Source organism: Arvicanthis niloticus, chromosome 1 (genome assembly GCF_011762505.2).
Source record: "Arvicanthis niloticus isolate mArvNil1 chromosome 1, mArvNil1.pat.X, whole genome shotgun sequence".
Classification (NCBI taxonomy): Eukaryota; Metazoa; Chordata; class Mammalia; order Rodentia; family Muridae; genus Arvicanthis; species Arvicanthis niloticus.
Window position 1 is genome coordinate 92,907,724 of NC_047658.1, and position 18,755 is coordinate 92,926,478.

Sequence of the window (18,755 nt, forward strand, 5' to 3'; positions counted from 1 at the left end):
AGGAAGCATTGCAGCATCCAGGCAGGCATGACACTGGAGGAGCTTAGAGTTCTGCATCTTGATTGGAAGGTAGTCAGGAGAAGACTGGCTTCCAGGCAGCTAGGAGAAAGGTCTCAAAGCCCACCCCCACAGTGACACTCTTCCTCCAACAAGGCCACACCTCCTAATAGTGCCACTCCTGCATACTCAAACCACCACAGTGTGTGTTGGTGGGTGGGGGAGACATATTACAACCAGCCTGTTGTCTAGGGTGCTGGTGTTGGACAACATGGCCTTACCTTGGACTCAGAGATCTGCCTGCCTCTGCCTCCCCGAGTGCTGGGATTAAAGGCGTGTACTACTGCCTAGCTCTTCATTTGCTTTTTACAGAAAATTAAAACAGAGTCCAATATAGCCCAAGCTAGCCTTGAACTCACTATGTAGCTGCAGCCAACCTTGAAGTCTTGATCCTCCTATATACACCTGTCTCATGCTGGGATTACAGGCTTGAGCCACCATGCCCAGCTCTTCCACCCTTTTGGCTGGGCTCCTCTTTCTTTGTGGGTAGCCAGAGGGAAGCAAGTGATCAAGGTAGCAGGGTCCCTGGTAGCCAGTGGCTAATTCTTAAAAGCTACCCCATCAGGAATGGGACCATGGCCCTGGCCCTGTCTGCCAGGTGGGTGTCTTTATTTCTTATGTCCACTGTCCCAGTCTGGTAGTTTCTCCTCTTCGCAGCTGGGCAGTGGTGCATGGAATTCCCTTCTTCTGGGTCTAGACTAGCAAATAGGAACACTTTAGTGCCTAGCTACTACAATAGAAGGGGCTTTCTCAAGAGTACAAGCATGAAACTCATTTGGTAAGAAGGCCACCCATGATTACCTTGTCCTTAGGGATTAACCAGAGGTTAATAGCAATGTCCCCAGTGACCAATGGCCAATTCTTAAAAGCCATCCCACCAGGATTGGGACATGGCTCTGTCCTAGTTTCAGGGTTTCTCTTATACTGCAGGGCCCACCATAAAGGGCCAGGGAGGTTACACTATCACTTTTGCTGGTCATGGCCCAGTCAGTGGGGGTTGGGAGCTCTAGAGGTTGACTGGATAAAGACAGCAGGCTCCCAAGCCACCACCTTTACTGTGGAGTGGCCTGCAGGTGATATCTAGGCATCTGTCCCTGCTGGCCTTTCCCTTGCTGCTTCTGGGCCTTAGATCTCTCTGCCGCCATCAGTGGATTAAGATTTATGGCTTCCTCAGCCTTGTAATACTTGGGTAGACAGTGGCCTAATCAACAGAGCCGCCGTTTACCAAAATGCTGTCAGCTTTGATGAACGTCACCGGCTCTCGGCATTAAATCGGCGGTGAAGGGATTAGCCTTCCGACAATTTACTGTGGGCCAGACTTTCAGGAAAGGTCTCCACAGAACGTTTGCTGTGGGATGAAAGTGGCCTTGGCTGTCCCTCACTGCAACATCTGCATCCGGGTGCTGCAGATATGAGCATCTGCAGTACAGCTCACCTCCACGTTGTGAAGCTGGGCTCCTTTTGGTACCTTCTGACTTTTGATCATGACAAGAGCTGACAAACCTGGGAAGAGCTCATCAAAGAAGACCAACTCCTCACTCAGCCTGTCTTCAGGGGCTTGGTAGAGCCCTTCCACCTCTAGGGGGCGCCATTAATATAGCACACAACCTGCACAGGCATACAGGGCATCCCTTGTACTTGCTCTTTTTGTGTTTGACAGCACACTTCAATGCACTCTCTTAGAACACTCTATGAGGAGGTGCAGAAGACACACAAATAACTCCGGGCATGAACTGGGTGGAGTGTGGGCTGAGCATGAAGTGAGCAGCTTTAGGGGGTTTGTATGGAGAGTCTTTTAAATCCTCCTCCAGGATAGGTACTGCAAAGGTCTGCCAGGGTCTAGGTTTGCAAGTAGGCAGTAAAAAGCAGCAGCTCATGAACACCCACTCCTGGTAAAGCAGAATGCCATTTGGGGAGCTAGCCCAGAGCATCATCATCATCCTTCAATGCAAGGTGGAAGGTGGGAGGCTAGGAGCATGCATGTGGCTGGGGCTGGGCTAGACTCTGCCAGCCTTGGTGTGGGTGGGGCTGCCCCCACGTTGTGGGCAGAGGAGGCTCCCCAGGCTAGGGTGGGAGAGCAGGCCAGATGGCAGCTATTTATTGCCCTCCGGGCACCCACTCAGTGTTGTGAGTGCTTTCTGGACCACAGAGTTAATTTCAGTACTGTTGCTTCATAACCTGAAGTGTTCACTATGGTGCTGAGTGGACTCGGGGGCAGGGCACTGGTATCTGGATCAATCCTCTTAGAGCTTGGTGAGGGCTTGCTAACTAAGGGCTTTAGGGCTGACCACAAAGCTGTGTTTGCATATTGGGCATCACTGGAAAGCTCTGCTGTGCTGAGCTGCTGAGGAAGAGGCTGGGAAGTTGCTGAAGGCTGTGATCCCAGCTCCTTGCTTAATGTAGAACTCTTTCTGTGGATGTGCCAAGCCAGAAGCCTGCCAAGCTGCACCTCCCACTGTCACTGGCCAGCTTCCTTTCAAGCATTGCACATTGTTCAGGACCACAGACCTGGGCAGGCCTCAATCTCTGCCTCTCAACTGGTCTTTTCCTATGCCCCCGAATGTCAGGATAGTCCCAAACAGCTCCTTTCTTACATCCTGTTCCCCAGTTTCACATTTCTCCTGTTTCCAAGAACCATCACTTAGTATGATGAGCAGGAAAGGGGCCGTGGTATCTGCCACTCTAGCTTAGGTCACATGCTCCATCTTCCCCTGGTGGGAGAACTCAACTCTAAAAGAGCCATGGGGACCAGAGTCAGGCAGGAGATTCCAAGGAAAAACTAAGGTGCTTTCTCCAGAGGCTAATAACAGGACAGACTGGCAGTCTATGCCCAGACTTGTCTAGATCTTAGGGAAGAGAGGAGGGAAAAGCTAATACTACCACAGGTCCACTGGCAGCACTCAGAAGTACAAAGCCCTGTTCTAAGCCCATCCCTCTTTAGAGAAAGGACCAGAAGGCCCTGAAAGGGACTGGGTGGCTGGTGATCCAAGCTACCTCCTCCTTGGCCTGACCCAAGTCTGTGGTCAGCCTTTTCTTCCATCCTCTCTTTCTGCCCAGTAGAACTCAGTGTTAGGATGTTATTGAATGTCCCAGGGAGAAGAGCATAGCATGCTTTACTTAGCCTGGAGAGGAGAACAAAGTAGCAAAGTGTAGAAGGAAAACCATACCACAACTGGAGCTAGCCAAGGCTTTGGAGTGAAGAGGAAAGGTAGGAAGATGAGGGTGTGTGGCTCTAGAACCATCCCAAGGCATTACACAGTGACCTGATGGCCCTTCTTGTTTCTCTATTGGGACATCTTCCTTGCTCTCATAGACAACTGCCTGTTGCATTCTCATCCTTAAGCCAGCCACACAGTGACTGAGGGTAGGAAGGTAAACAAGCCCACAGAGATACAGGAAAGAGTTTCTGTGGGCTCAGCTGGACTGATAGGGCCCTGGTAGTGGCTCCAATTGGTTCAACAGTCACACATGTTAGAATGTGTAGGGATTAGTATGGAGGCCTTGTGTGCTGGATGTTATCAAGTAAGATCTGGATTTATTAACGGTGACTTGAGCAGTGTGACAGCATGTCACCTATCAGCTGAGTGAGTCCTTTTGTTGTTCTCAGGTGGAAATCACTAGTGAGTGGGGATTAGTTTGTAGTATTGGTAGTCTTGGGCCTCAGAGAGAGCTAAGGTGCTTCTCCAGAAGGCAAAGGACAGAACAGACAAGCAGGCTTGAGAGCTGGGCTGACTGACTCAGAGCCCTGAGAACAGAGACTTACAGCTTCAACTCTTAGAAGCCAGAGGCAGCTCTAGGTTAGAGGCTCCCTCTTTCTGAGTACCAATTGCCAGTGGTCCAGCACTCAGCAGCCAGTGAGATCCTGAACTCTAAGCAATCAGGTAGCAGGGAGCAGGCAGCAGTAGCAAGTGCTCCAGCTGTGGGATTCTAATGGCTACCATGACTAGTGGTATAGCTTTCAAACCTTTGTGTCAAGACCATGAGCCTTTGGGGTTGGCAGCTCCCAGGAGCTCTTCTAGAAGCCAAGACCTGCAGCATCTTGCCTACCATCATTTGTGCTTTCCACAGCCTTGGCTCACAGCCTGCTGTTTCTTTTCCGTACTACACTGTCCTCAGTCATCTCCACTGCCCACACCGACCCTGTCCCATCCCACCCACTCTCTGGAACTCTCTAGCCGCTTTTTTTTTTTTTTTTTTTTGCCATTGACTGCCATCATCTCTGTACTCAGGATAAAAGTCACAAGTGGTAAAAGTGGTCTATGTGGTCTGATGTTGCAACATCTGGGGAAATTAGGGGAGTATCTCCTTGTTAACTCAGAAGGCCGGGTGAGCTGAGCTTGGGGCACTGGCATCATTCCATGTGACCCACTCCTTTTGCTGTTCATATGGGCCCTTTGTTCCTTCCTAGATGCATAGTGGTGGGCTGCGTGGAGGTGAGGGATTCTGGAGTGGTCCCTAGCCCCCAACACCTAGCACAAGTATTTGTTTTTCAAAGATGCAAAGAATTCTTGAAAGAAGGGAGGCCGCAGCAAGGACAGCTTGTATAGTTCAAAAAGCTTTACAGGCATTCTGTCCATCTCATGTTAGCATATCTACAGTGCATCAACCAGGCTTTCCCAAACATGAGGTCAGTTAGTTCATGTGGCTTTTGGGGAAATGGTTAATACTTATAAAAATTCTACTGAAAAAAAAAAAAGCCTGAAATTTTCTCTTACATACTTTACAAGTATAAGGAAGAAACAGGCAAAGGTAATATGACCTTGTAAAGTTACAACTGCTGAGATGGGAGCAGTGGCCACAGTAGTAATCTTAGTACTTGGGAGGCTGAGGCAGGGGGATCACTAGCTTGAAGACAGCCTAGACTACATAAAGAGACCTGATCTTTAAACAACAACAACAACTCACCAAAATCCCATCCCGCTCAGGCACAGCACCCCTTGAATGGCATTTTTGTGGGCTTGGCTCTTTCCTGTCTGTGAGCAGAATGTTGTCTGTTCTTACTTCAACACTGAATTTCTGTATCCAGAAATCTGTGCAGATCAGAACTGAAGCTGGCTCTCGTCTCCACATTGAACCTCCTCTGGATTGTTCAGAAGATTTTGACTCACAAGAGGATGTGATTGGCAAGCACAAGGATGCCACTGTGGACCACACACAGGTAGGGACTGGCCTCAGCTTGTACTGGGGGCTCTCACAAAAAATCAGGGTCTGGTGTTTTAGGGCCATCAATCAGGCTCTTTTTAACACCTACCTACTTCCTTTGACCTTTACTCTTTTCTCATTAAAAAGAAAAGTATGTGTATCTCAAAATGAAGCATATGTCGAGATCAAAGGAAAGCTCTGAAGAGTCAGTGGGTTCCTGGGATTGAACTCAGGTCATCAGGCCCATGTAGCATACACTTGTACCCACTGAGCCATCTTGCCTGCTCTCACCTCACACGTTTTGATACATAGAGTGTGGGCCACACATCTGTGTTTATAGGTGGGTCAGCTAGTATCCAATCACTCTAAATGAAGAAGGAGGGGCTAAGAGGGGAGGCCAAGCCTGACAGAGAAAAGTAGCTTAGCCAGGGAGGCTTTCTAAGAAAGAATAGAATTTGTCTCTGGCTATGAATGCTAGAAAAGAGCCTGAAGGAGCTGAGGGCAGGCAGGGAGTGACACCACAGCTGCTTACATATGTGTACCTTGGCCTGTGAGGTATCTGTATATCACAGTGACCCCAGGCAGCAGGCCACCCATGGACCATCCAGACAGCTGGGTATCTGCAGCTCACAGCCATGTTGGTACTGCAGCTGTTGGGGGTCAGTGACCACCAGCCCGTTTCCAGTAATAGTATGTCTGAGACTCTATTCCACAAGTGTTTCCTGGCAGTGCATTCTTGAGTCTTGGCCTATGTTCTTTGTACCATAGACATGGAAATCACCAAGCACATAAGTGCCTATTCTTAACCAATTTGTGTTCCAGGTGGTACAGAAAAGGGCAGGATAAAATACGATCATTTCAGATATCAGTAAGTTCTCTGAAGGAGACAGAAGAGGGAGCTGGGCATGATAGTCCACATATATAATTGCACAGAGACAGAGCAGGAAGACCCTGAGCAAGGTCAGCCAGGGAGACATAGGGAAACCCTTTCAATACAACCATAACAAAAATAAATCAAATCAGAGGGGGCATGGACAGCAAGATGTTAGGGAGACAGAGTACCGTACACATATTGCACAAGAGCACACAGGCAGAGACGGATGCAAAGAGCATCCCAGGCAAGAACACCTTTACAGTTGGCAAGAGGCTGGGCTTCAGGGGCACAGTGCCTACACAGTGTGGATAGGGAAGCATGGAATGAGTTGAGACACTGAATGAGAAAACAGTGGAGTGGACCAGGAGGGACACAGTGGGCCTGGGCTGGAGTGTGGGATAGGGTTTGTCAAGTGGCGTTCAGTCTAAGGCAGTGATTCTCAACCTGTGGGTCGAATGACCATCGGAAAACACAGATATTTACATTATGATTCATAACAAAATTAGAGTTATGAAGTAGCAGTGAAATCCACAACACAAAGAACTGTATTAAGGGTCAAAGCATTAGGAAGGTTGAGAACCACTGTTTTAAGGGGACAACTTTAATAATTAAAATGAATGAATACATCATTTCTCCATGTTGCATATAAGCAACATTCTGGAGAGACTGCATGTGAAAGTCAAACTGCTAAAAAGACTATGCCCCATTGCTCAACTATATCACTCAGCTATGGGCCCTACCTGTAGGTTCATAGCCTCAGCCAGGCCTTCACCTTCTGTGACTTCTGTGTTGTTGAAATGTGAATGACAGAAAGAGCAAGGAGCTGGGAATTCTGTTCAAGAAACCTGCTCTATGCTTGCAGTTTCTTGTTTGCTCAAGGGAGAAACAAGGATGAGCTGGGATCCTTCTACCTCACATGCTGGGTGAAAGGGGTCTATGTACACTTGCACAGATTGCACACATGTGGTTTGTTCTCTCTCTCTCTCTCTCTCTCTCTCTCTCTCTCTCTCTCTCTCTCTCTGTGTGTGTGTGTGTGTGTGTGTGTGTACTGTAGCTCATATGGGACCTCAGAAGTCAACATTATGGACTTGGTTCTCCTTCCACCTTTACGTGGGTTCTGGGTGGTGAACTCAGGTCATCCGGCTTACACAGCTAGTACCCATTGAAGCTTCTCCCGGTTACTTTCTCCTCTTCTCCCACCTCTCCTTCTCCTCTTTTGAGAGAGGCTTTATTATGTAGTCCCAGATAGCCTCAGTCCGGATTTTCCTGCTAGCACTGCCACACCCGGATCACTCTTTGCTTTTGAACCTACCAACAGTCCCAAGCTTGGCATCAGTCTGTATAAAACACACCTTCATTTTCTTTTAGCTGTATCTTAGCCATGTTCAATCTCTTATAATTCTACCCCCATGCCAGGTCCCAGAGTGGTGTGTGCCCTTTGAGCTAGAGACCATTGTTGTTTGCCCATGGTGAAGCACCTGGCACCTTCTGTTAAATTGATACCTTGTTCCTCTCTGGCAGGCTCCCAGCAGCCTGCACACTGGACAGCAGAGGCGCCCTTCCCCCCAGGTTTCTCCTGTCCTCAGCTTTAGTAGCAGTCTTTGGTGCACATGCTCAGTTGCAGCCCCTGCTGCTCTGCCAGCCCTTCACGTTCCCCACTGTGAGCACCTGATTATATTTCTTTCCTGCTTTTTCTCCACATCTTGAGAGGGCTCTCCTTAAGGCTTCACAGTCAATTTCCCCTTGGAGTTATTTCCCTGCAAAGGGAAAGAGAGAGAGACAGTGGTGCTACTTGCCTGCCACAGCAGAAAGAAGTACTGAGAGCTGCCATCTGCACAGGCACAGAAGAAACGCAAGGCATGGCTAAATATACCAGCTTAGTGTGCAGCGAGTGAGGCCTGAGCTGGAGCAGACGAATCCGAGTTTGCACAGAGGCTTTGCACCTCACCTTTGCTACTGGAACATGCCAGCCTTTTGCTTTCCATCACATCCTGTGAACTTCAGTTTCTTGGTGGCTTTGAGTTCACAGACTGGCATGCTGGAGGTGTGCTCTCCCAGGCCCTATGTGCTGCCTTGTATGGTGCCGTGGGAAGATTCAATTAGTAGCCAACACTGATGCAATCAGGAGATTCCATGTGATGATCTGAATTGGGGGTTTCCTTCCTTTAAAAACAGATGATTGGAATCCCCCCCTTCTTCCTTCTCTTCTTCCTCCTCTTTCCTCCTCCTTCTCCTCCTCTTTTCCAGCACAAGGACCTACATTGTAGCCCAGGCTAGCTTTTGTTTTCTTTTGTGTTTTTTTTTTTTTTTTTCTTTTTGAAAGAGAATATCACTGTGTAGCCTTGGCTGGCTTGGAATTCACTCTGTTGGAAAACCTGGCCTTGAACTCACAGAGATCCTCCTGCCTCTGCCTCTCAAGTGTTGGGATCAAAGGCATGGGTCACCACACTCATCCTTGGTATACTTTCTTATGAGGAATGACAGGGCTGACTGCTGAGAACAGAGGTGTGTCCCCAAGGTGCCATAGTCCATGCCACATAGTCCCAGATGCTGAAGATAGAGCAGTTGATTAAATAAGCATACAGGTGGGCTTGGTAGTGCACATGTGTAATCTCAGCACTCTGCAGGCAGGCACAAGCAGATCTCAGAGAGTCTGAGGCCAGCCTGGTCTACATAGTAAATTGCAGGACATTCGGAGCTGCATAGAGAGCCAAATAAAAAAACACGTAGTGTGTCTGGAGGTGACAGGGCTCTAGAAACAGCAGAGTAGAATGTGGGAACAGGAAAAGACAGGCAGAGGTTCCTGTTTAATACTGAGACATGGCCTCTGTGTGGGACCTTCAGGATAATGAGCCTGTGGAGCAGTGTCCAGGCAAAGGGAACAGAGAATAGAACACAAAGGCCCTGAGGTGAGGAGGGAAGGAGGAGGTGGGGAAGGGTTGAAGGAGCAGCTGTGAGGCTGGACAATAAGTCTGGAGACTGGCAGAGACAGGATTTTCCTTATGTTGGGTAAGAGGCCTCCATAGATCTCTGACCAGGTTTTCCAACTCCAACATCTGGTAGCTCTTTCTAGAGAGTTCTAACCCAGTACCTGGGCCCATGCTAGAAGTGTTGCTGTGGGAGACTCAGTTTCTCTCTGAGGAAGTGGTTTCTTTAGGAATCAAGAATGAACCCAAAATGTCTAATAATAGGCAGAAAAATTTAAATTTTAAAATTAAATTTTTCTGTATTATTATTTGGGTGGGGGAGGACAGCACAAGTGTGTCACTGTTCATGTGTGTGGAGGTCAAAGGTTAGCTTTCAGGAGTCACTTCTCTCCTTCAGCTGTGAGATCTAAATACAGAGCTCCTGAGTGAGTCTGGAAATGACCCAGATGAACAGCAGGACTGTGTTAACACAGAAACCTCCACAGGCTGTTTAGGTGCTTCAGTTTGTAGATTGCTTGTTGCACAAGCATGAAGATTTGAGTTAGATGCCCAGCACCATTTAAAAAGCTGGGCACAGTGTGCTCATTCGTAACCCCAGTGCTGGAGACAAGGATAGCCCATGAGGTTTTTTTCACCAAGCAAGCTAGCCAAATCAGTGAGTGTTAGGCTCAGTGAGAATCATGGTCTAAAGAAATATGAGGGAGAGTGACTGAGGAAGACACCTGGTGTCAATCTCTGACTTCTACACACTTGTGTGTGCATATACACACATGCAGAAGCACATACATACACACACACACTACCTGAGATATTTGGACAGAGTGCATTTGAAGTGATGGGGCTCACACTGAATAAGCACTGAGTTGCACACCAGTTGAGGTAGTAACAGCTCATTACCACAGTCTTGTGAGATGAGCACTAGGCATTTGAAGAAACTAAGGAACAGAGACCTGTACTGGATAAAAAGGATCTGAGACTATTTTTGGTCTGTGGAGGTGCCTCACAGGTGGGGAACTGAGCTGGGCGGGCTCTGCTCCAGAAGTGCTGTAGGCTCTTGTGGCTGTTATTGATGCCGAGTCTGGAGCCAGGCATACAGCAGGGGCCCCATTGGTGCTGCTTCATGGTGTTTTCCACGGTGATAGAGAGAAACTCCTCTTAGCTGAATCTCTCCCTGGTGAGCACACAGCTGAGAATGGTGGTGAGATGTGCCAAAATCAAATGAGGAGCAGCCAGGCAAACCTGAATGGAGGCCTGCTCTGCTAACAGCTGTAGTGGTCTTGAAAGATGTCAGTGGGGGGAGAGGGAGAGAGAGAGAGAGAGAGAGAGAGAGAGAGAGAGAGAGAGAGAGAGAGAGAGAGATATCCCAGATTACAGGACAGTAAAGACATGTACCACAATTGTGTCTAATGAGAACCAGTGGCCAGGGAAGGATTAATGAGTTTGGGGGAAATTAAGTAATTGCTAAATTTGAGGAGTTAACAAATTTTTAAAAAGACTCTCTCTCTCTCTCTCTCTCTCTCTCTCTCTCTCTCTCTCTCTCCATATATATATATATATATTATCAGATTGATGGTAAATTTCCAGAGCTTGATATTTTTTACTCTGCTTTCTGTGAAAACATCCATTTTCCTTTCCTCTTTCTTTCTTTCTTTCTTTCTTTCTTTCTTTCTTTCTTTCTTTCTTTCTTAAGGTTTATTTGTAGTAAATATTTACTTTCATTTGATGTGTATGTGTATTTTGCCTGCATGTATATCTATGTACCACATGCATGCCTAGAAAGCTAAAAGAAGAGGGTGTTAGATCCCCTGAAACTGGAAAATAGACACTTGTGAGCTTGTGAGCCACTAGCTGGGTGCCGTCCTCTGGAAGAGCAGCCAATGGTGTTAACACCTGAGCTGTCTCTCCAGCTTCTCAGAAAACAGTTCTTAGGAGACATGCAGAATGTAGAAGACCAAGAGTCACAGTGTTACAAATGCAACAAATGAAGACTGTACACAATGTAACGGCAGAATGATAACAGTTGGTGATTTAGGTGATAGATATCTGGATGTCCATCATACTAGTTTGATAAATTGTAGGCTTTGCATTTTAAAAAACAAGTTGGGTTTTTTTTGGTGGGGGGGGGGGGGTTTGTTGTGGGTGGGTTTGGTTTTTGGTTGTTAGAGACAGGGTTTCTCTGAGTAGCCCTGGCTGTCCTGGAACTCACTCTGTAGACCAGGCTGGCCTCGAACTCAGAAATCCGCCTGCCTCTGCCTCCCAAGTGCTGGGATTAAAGGCGTGCACCACCACTGTCCAGCCTAAAAACAAGTTTTAAAAATCAAAAAGCTAGGGCTGCGAAGACTCAGGTCCTTAGCATGTGGACCTGAGTTAGAATTTCCAGAACAAACAGTTGAGGCAGAAAGCCAGTGGAGACATCCAGTGCTTCTACTGGCCTGGAGGCAGATGCAGGAGACTTCCCAAGAAGCTTCTCAGCTAGCCTAGTATACACAATAGTCAGTAATATAGACTGTCTCAAACAAGGTGTAAGGCCATGAATGACCCAAGTTGTCCTTTTCCCTGCCCTCCATATCCATTTTATGGCAAGAACCACCACCACCACCATCACTAACACGCACGGGCGCGCGCATACGCACAGAACGCTGTCCAGGAACTCCTGGAAACAACTTAGGAACTGAGCTTGAAGACTAGAATCTATCTCAAAAAGAAAGAGTGTGTTTTGACATATATATCTGAAGTATAAAAGACAAAAATATTTAAACCATAGTTAAAAGCTCAAAATTGTCAACCCTTAAAACTTTTTAACTTTGTTATTACTTACTTGAATGTGTGTGTGTGTGTGCGCGCGCGCACATGCGCACACTTTTACCAATTGAGCCAACTTGTTGGCCTCAAATTGTCAACTTTTCCCCTCTAAAGATTTATTTTAAATTATGTATATGTACATGTGCTTATATGTAGGTATGTGCATGTGAGTTCAGCTTCCCAAGAAGGCTAGAGGCATTTGGTCACCCTGGAACTGAAGTTAGCAGAAGGCTGTGAGCTACCCAACAGGAGCACAGAGAACAGAACTCAGATCCTCTGGAAGGATAATAATACATGCTCTTAACTACTGAGCTATCTCTCCAGTCTCTTAAGAGAAACCAAGGCACAAGGAAAGACACAGTTTGAATAGGTTATATTAACCAGGGTTACTATTGCCATGGTAAAACACCATGACCAAAAGCAGCTTGGAGAGAAGACTGATTTGGCTTACATATGGAGTCACAGTCCACTGTGGGAAGCCAAAGCAGGAATTCAAACCAGGTAGGGACTTGGAGTCAGAAGCTGATTCAGAGACTATGGAGGGGTGCTGCTTACTGGCTTACTCATCATGGCTTGCTCAGCTTGCTTTTCTATAGAACCCAAGACCACCAGTCCAGGGGTGGCACCATTCACAATGGGGTGGTGGAGGCCCATATCAATAACTAATAAAAACTGCCCTATAGCCAGATCTTAAGGAGGAATTTTCTCAATTGAGGTTTCTTCCTCTCAGATGACTTCAGCTTGTATCAAGTTGACATAGAAACTAGCCAGCACATAGGTTGGACATTAATGTCAAGGTCTTAGAGATTTCAAAGCGGTATCTATCACTTGATTGTTTGTTGGGACAGGATATGGCTATGTGGCCCAGACTGACTTCAGACTCTCACTTCCCTTGCTTCAGTCTTTAGAGCACTAGGATGACTGTGTGTCTATGCTGGATAGTTTTATGTCATTCCTGGGCTGGTGGCCCTGGGCTTTATAAAAAGCAGGCTGAGCAAGCCATGGGGGACAAGCCAGTAAGCAGCATCCCTCATGGCCTCTGCATCAGGTCCTGCCTCCAGGCTCCTGACTCAGTGATAGACTATTACCTGGAAGTGTAAATTGAAATAAGTCTTTTTCTCCCCAAGTTACCTTGGTCATGGTATTTCATTAGATCAATAAAAACTTTAACTAAGATAGTGTCCTACCACCACCTAGCTTGGATAGTTTTAAAGATAGAACCTCTAGTTGGGAGGGATTTTGTATCTTAGTTCTGTTTGGTACAGGCAGGTGGTAAGCTGTTTTATAAGAGGAAGCCTTTCCCCCCAAAGATTTATTATGTATATTTAGGAATGGGGCATCATGTGACCACATGCATAAAGAGCCCAGATGAGCAGAAGCTGTTGGATCTCTGGAACTGGAGTTATATAGGTAGTTACAAGCTCTTATGTGGATGCTGGGAACCAAACCTGGGCCCTCCGCAAGAGCAGTAAGAAGTGCTCAGCCATCTCTCAAGCTCCTGGGATCTGGTAACTTCAAGAATATATAGAAGTGAGCTTTCAGAGGGGAGTGGGGAAAGGGGAAAATAAGACAGTTCTTTGGAGAACGATGGAGTGTGGGCCTAACTGTGGTGGCTCTCTGTAAGGCAGGAATGTTGTACTTGATGAAAACTCTTTAAATACAAAGATGTAGCAGTTCTTGGCTGGTGGACTTCAGTGTGCACAGAGAAAGAAGCATGGCTTGTACCAGGTCAAAGCTGAATTAAACATAGTGGGCAGTGGTGATTATGGTAAGGCACATGCTTAGCTCACATAAGGCCTATGTTCAATGATAGCCCTGCATAAGTATTTTCACATAAAACAATTCAATTTTGTTTGTCCTTTTGAGACAGGTTGGCATTGAACTTACCATATGTCTACCTCAGCTTTCAAGCACTAGGTTGATAAATATATTTTGTTTTGTTTTGTTTTGTCACATTCAAAAACAGAAATTCCAAAAGACAAACAATGCCAACAAGATAGAGTTGGGTAGGAAATCCATTATTAGTTAAGGCCTGAAAAGTAAGTGTAGAAATTCAAGGTAAGGAGGGCCACAGCAGTGGTAGGCAGAACAGCCTTAGCTCCCCAGCCTCCAGCTGACCCACCTGGCTCACTGTGGGCATCACTGCTGTTGTTCCACTCTTAATTAAGAAACTGTTTCTGAGAGTGAACATCAAGCTTTCCCTGGTCTCTACTCCATGTTGGGTGTCCTGACGACTCAACTGTGTCTGCTGTCTTCCTGAAGCCTGACAGCACATGATGGAGATTCACCAAGCCTAAGAGAGTAGCTGACCTTCCATTAACCCTTGAAAGGCCTTGGCTAAGTCACCTTCTCTGGTGCCCCATTTCCTCATCCAACAGAAAGGGGTGGATTAAGTATTTCTTTTTCCTGCCATCTCTAAATTTGAGGTCCTAGATTGTAGAAGAATATTTTCTCATATTCCAGACTCTATAATAGCAGAAAGACATGCGATACACAGGGTGTGGCTCATTCAGGGAGTTGTTCTATAGGTCACTGGCAGGTAGACACAACTCCTACTCCCAGACCCCAGTTCTGTCGTGGTACCTGGTATGGTTTGTACTTCATTGGGTTTTGCTTTTTGTTCTTTGTTTTTTTTTTTTTTCAAACAGGGTCTCACCACCCACATAACCCTAACTGTTCTGGAACCAACAATGTAGACCAGGCTGGCCTCAAACTCATGGAAACCCTTTTGCCTCCTCTCCTGAGTGCTGGGATTAGTGTGTACATGCCCAGCTATGTTTTTAGTCTGTAGAAAACTGCCTTGCATAGTTAGTATGTAGTAGAAGCCATTTGTAACTTTGTAGTTTTCCACCAGTCCACTTTGTTTCCAGAAATAATGACTCGAGACTTCTTATATATGAATAAATGCTTAGGCCAATGGCTTTGTCTCTGTTCCCTAAGTAGTTCATATCTTAATCACCCATTTATTTTATTCTAAATCATGCCACATGGCTGGTTACCTGGTTCTAAATTTCAAACAACCATCTTCTTCTGTGTCTGGGGCAAATCTCCACCCTGAGTCAACCCCAGAATCCTTCCTGCAACTACACCCCTCCTCTCTCTCACTCTCTCACTCTCTTGCCTCAGCTCTTTGGCCAACAGTGTTTTATTGATAAGTGATGCTTCCATTCAGTACAAGATATTCTCTCTACATGAGCTTGCAAACAAATCTTTATTAAGCAAGGGAATTGAATAACTGAGCACTTGGGTCAGTGAGTGGAAGGAAGAAATGGCACAGGTGTTCCTGAGGCACACTGCCACACTGCATCACCATGATGTAATTATGGGGACAGTATCTTCCAATCTCTGAGTAAGGACACATAAGATTGTAAAGAGGGGCCAGCAAAATGTCACAGAAATAAAGGCAATTGCCTGAGTGAAATCCCTGAGACCTAAATGGTAGAGGGAAAGAGCTAACTTTCATATGTTGTCCTTTGACTTCCACATGTTTGTCATGGTATGTGTGTATCCCTTATTCTCCACATATATACAAATAGGTGAATAAATGTAATTAAGTTTGTTTTAAAAATTGAAAAGAAATTCTTGTCCTATTTAGAATAATGGAGACAGTGGGGAAATGTAGCTTATCTCCAAAGATATTGAATTTGGGATAGGTGTTCTAAACTTAAAGTGTATTTCAAATCACATGACTCAATCAAGGCAAGGAAAGAATGGTGGGAACTGCCACGGGCAGCCAAGGTCAGCTGTCACCACACAAATGCAAGGCCCTATGGAGCCAAGCCACATAGCTGATGAGAGGTTTGTTTGATTTTGTGAAATTTAAAAATTTTTATTTTATGTATATGGGTGTTTTGGCTACATGGTATGTCTGTCACAACTTTGTGCAGTGCCCTCAGAGGCCAGAAGAGGGCATCGGATCCCTCAGAACCATAGTTCCAGACAGTTGTAAGCTGGCATGCAAGTATTGGGAGTTGAACCCAGGTTCCTCAAAAAGAGCAGCCAGTGCTCTTAGCCACTAAACCACTACTGCCCATCTAGATATCTTCCATTTTTTATATTGTTAATTAATTTGTAATTTTCTATGCTCCAAACAAAACAAAACAAACAAAAAATACTTGCTGGCCAGAGTTGGCTCTTCTAACACCAACTTATGACTTCTATTTCAGACTGAAAGCTTTGATAGTTTGGTGAAAGAAGGAGACTCTCTCTTTCCCAGTAGCAGTAGAATTAGCCTTTGTGATACTCAGGGCAATTAGGATAGCCAGAGATGCCTAACCTGAGAAAGCAGAATGAAGCAGAATCTGGCCAATGGTCTTAGTGGGCCCTGGGCCAGTGGGGCAGCAACAGGAGGCTATTAGGGCAGGGCTGGTACAGGACTGGGCACAGTGATGCTGAACCGACACTGATGGGGCATCCAGAAAGGGTCATGTGGCCTCCAGCACCCTATGGATGCTTATGAAAATGAAGCTGCCAGATGGACTACTGTGTTTTCTAAAGCAGCTTTTCCAATTTACCAACAATAAAGAATGACCTCTTGATCAGTAATAATATAAATGGTCTGGCTTATGTCTCATATATATATAGCCTACTTAGAATTTCTTAGCTATTTTGCATTCTTTCTGTCATTTTATGTAACAGCTAATACATAGTGCTTTCTCATTAGCTTTTTCATTAGGAAGACTCAAATAATCTAGAAGTAAACCTGATAATTATGAAGAGCTCTCTGCTTTTAGCTGGATTGAGTGGATTGAGCCATGTGAACCCCATTCAGCTTATTCACTGATTTCTGTTTCTTGTCATTTTAGCCTTTGCTTCTTCCTTCCCTAAACATTTTGGTTTAGTTGGTTGTTGAAGCTCCCTGCACCTATTCCTGTTAACTAGATGCACAAGTTCCTTGTTCACCTACCCTCAGCCCTTGTCTTAGTCACTGTTCTATTACTGTGAAGAGACACCATGACCAAGACAACTCTTAGGAAAGAAAGCATTGAATTGGAAGCTTGCTTACAGTTTCAGAGGGTTATCATCATGGCAGGGAGCATGGTGGCATGCATGGCACTGGAGCAGTAGCTAAGAGCTACATCCCAATTCACAGGCTGCCTGCAGAGAGTGTGACATTGGGCCAGTGACACATTTCTTCCAACAAGGCCACACCTCCTGATCCTTCTTAAATAGTACCACTCTCTAGTGACTAAGCATTCAAACTTATGAGCCTATGGAGGCCATTCTTACTCAAACCATCACAGTCCTGTTCTCTGTGGTGGCCAGCGGAGTTCTCCTTTAGGCAGGAGTTTGCCTTTACCCTGCACACCTCACTGTAGGACCGTTGTCATTTGTTTCTAATAAACTTGGGACTTTAGAAGGGTTTCACTCTTCAGTATTTTAAAGATTTTCTAAACATTCTAAGTAGTTATTTTTCTAATTTTGCCTTTCATGTTAATTTCTAATTGGCTGCATTAGGGTACCTTGTTTGATTTCCTGGTTTTAGAAGTTCCTGAGGTCTGATTTGTGACCACCAGTTAGTTCATTTTTATGAATCTTTTATAATACTTCAAAGGGCTAACCATTCTCTTTTTGGTGCAAAGTACTCACATATCTATTAAATTCAATCGAATTATGTGGTGATTTGCATGAGAATGTCTCCCATAGGCTCATGGATTTGACTACTTGGTCCCAGTTGGTGGCACTGTCTGAGAAGACTGTTGAAGGAGTAAGTCACTAGAGGCAGACTAGTGGAGTTCCCAATGCATGTACATGTGCTCTCTTTCTTTCTCTCCCCACCTTTCCCCCTCTAACCCCCGTCTCTCCATGCTTCATGCTATCAGTCAAGATGTGGATGTGAGCTCTCAGCTTGATGTTCCAGTTCTTTTGCTGTTGGCTACCATGCTTCCATGCCATAATAGTGATAAACTCCTTTTTATTCTTCTGGAACCATAACCTGAATAAACCCTCTCTTCTATAAGTTGCCTTGGTCATGGTGCATTATCACAGCAACAGAAAGTGATTACTACAGATTGGCAGTAGTGTCATTTAATTTTCGAAGTCTGGTCTTCAACTGCCCATATCAGAATCCCAAGTGTGTTATTAAAAATGTGAGCTCTGAATGTTGTCCTCTGTGAGGCTCCGTCCAGCAGCTGACTCAGATAGAGACACCCACAGCCAAACAGTGGCTGGAGCTTGGGGACTCTTATGGAAGAATAGAAGGAAGGATCGCGGGCCTTACTAGAGGATAGGAACTCCACAAGAAGACCAACATAGTCAACTAACTTGCACCCTTGGGGCTCTCAGAGACTGAGCCACCAATCAAAGAGCATACACGGGCTGGACCTAGGCCTCCCCACACATATGTAGTGGATGTTTAGCTTGGTCTTCGTGTGGGTTCTGAGCAACTGCAGTGGGGGCATCCTTAAAGCTGTTGCCTGTCTGTGAGATATATGTTCTTCTAGCTGGGCTGTCTTGCTGGCTTCAGTGGGAGAGAAAGTGCCTAGTCATACAGAGACTTGAAGTGGCACGGTGAGGGGATTCCCGAGATGGGGCACCCTCTCAGAGGAGAAGGGGAGGGGGCATGAGGGATGGGGGAAGGATTGTGGGAGGGGGTGAATGAGAGAAGAGCAATGAGTGGGATGTAAGATGAATTAGTAAAAAAATAAAATTAAATTTAAAAAAAAAATGTAAGCTCTGAGCCTGCTTCCGAAAACCATGTAAAAAGTTCAGTGTCCTCAGCAGCAGTGCAGAGGGGAGAAGATCTGCGAGGCTCACAGCAGGCAGTTCAGCAGATCTGTGAGCCCAGGCTCTCTCAGAAAGTGAGTGATGCTCCTTGGCTGATGGCTGCCTTAGGTCTCTGCTGTTGGTGTGTTTCCCCTCACATCTCTTTAGCTTTGCATTGTTTGCTTAGATCCTTGTCCTTTTGTATGATGATGTCAGGATGACTCTGCATGAAGTGTACCTTACATTTA

At 45.9% G+C, this 18,755-nt stretch overlaps 1 protein-coding gene across 1 annotated transcript in view; it reads left to right on the top strand.

Moving 5' to 3' along the window:
• Katnip (katanin interacting protein) overlaps positions 1–18,755 on the top strand; it is a 137,490-nt gene that overhangs the window by 37,988 nt on the left and 80,747 nt on the right. Inside the window, exon 5 of the mRNA XM_076928420.1 lies at positions 5,084–5,215. Within this exon, the coding sequence (XP_076784535.1) occupies positions 5,084–5,215 (132 nt within the window). The remainder of the gene's footprint in view (positions 1–5,083; positions 5,216–18,755) is intronic.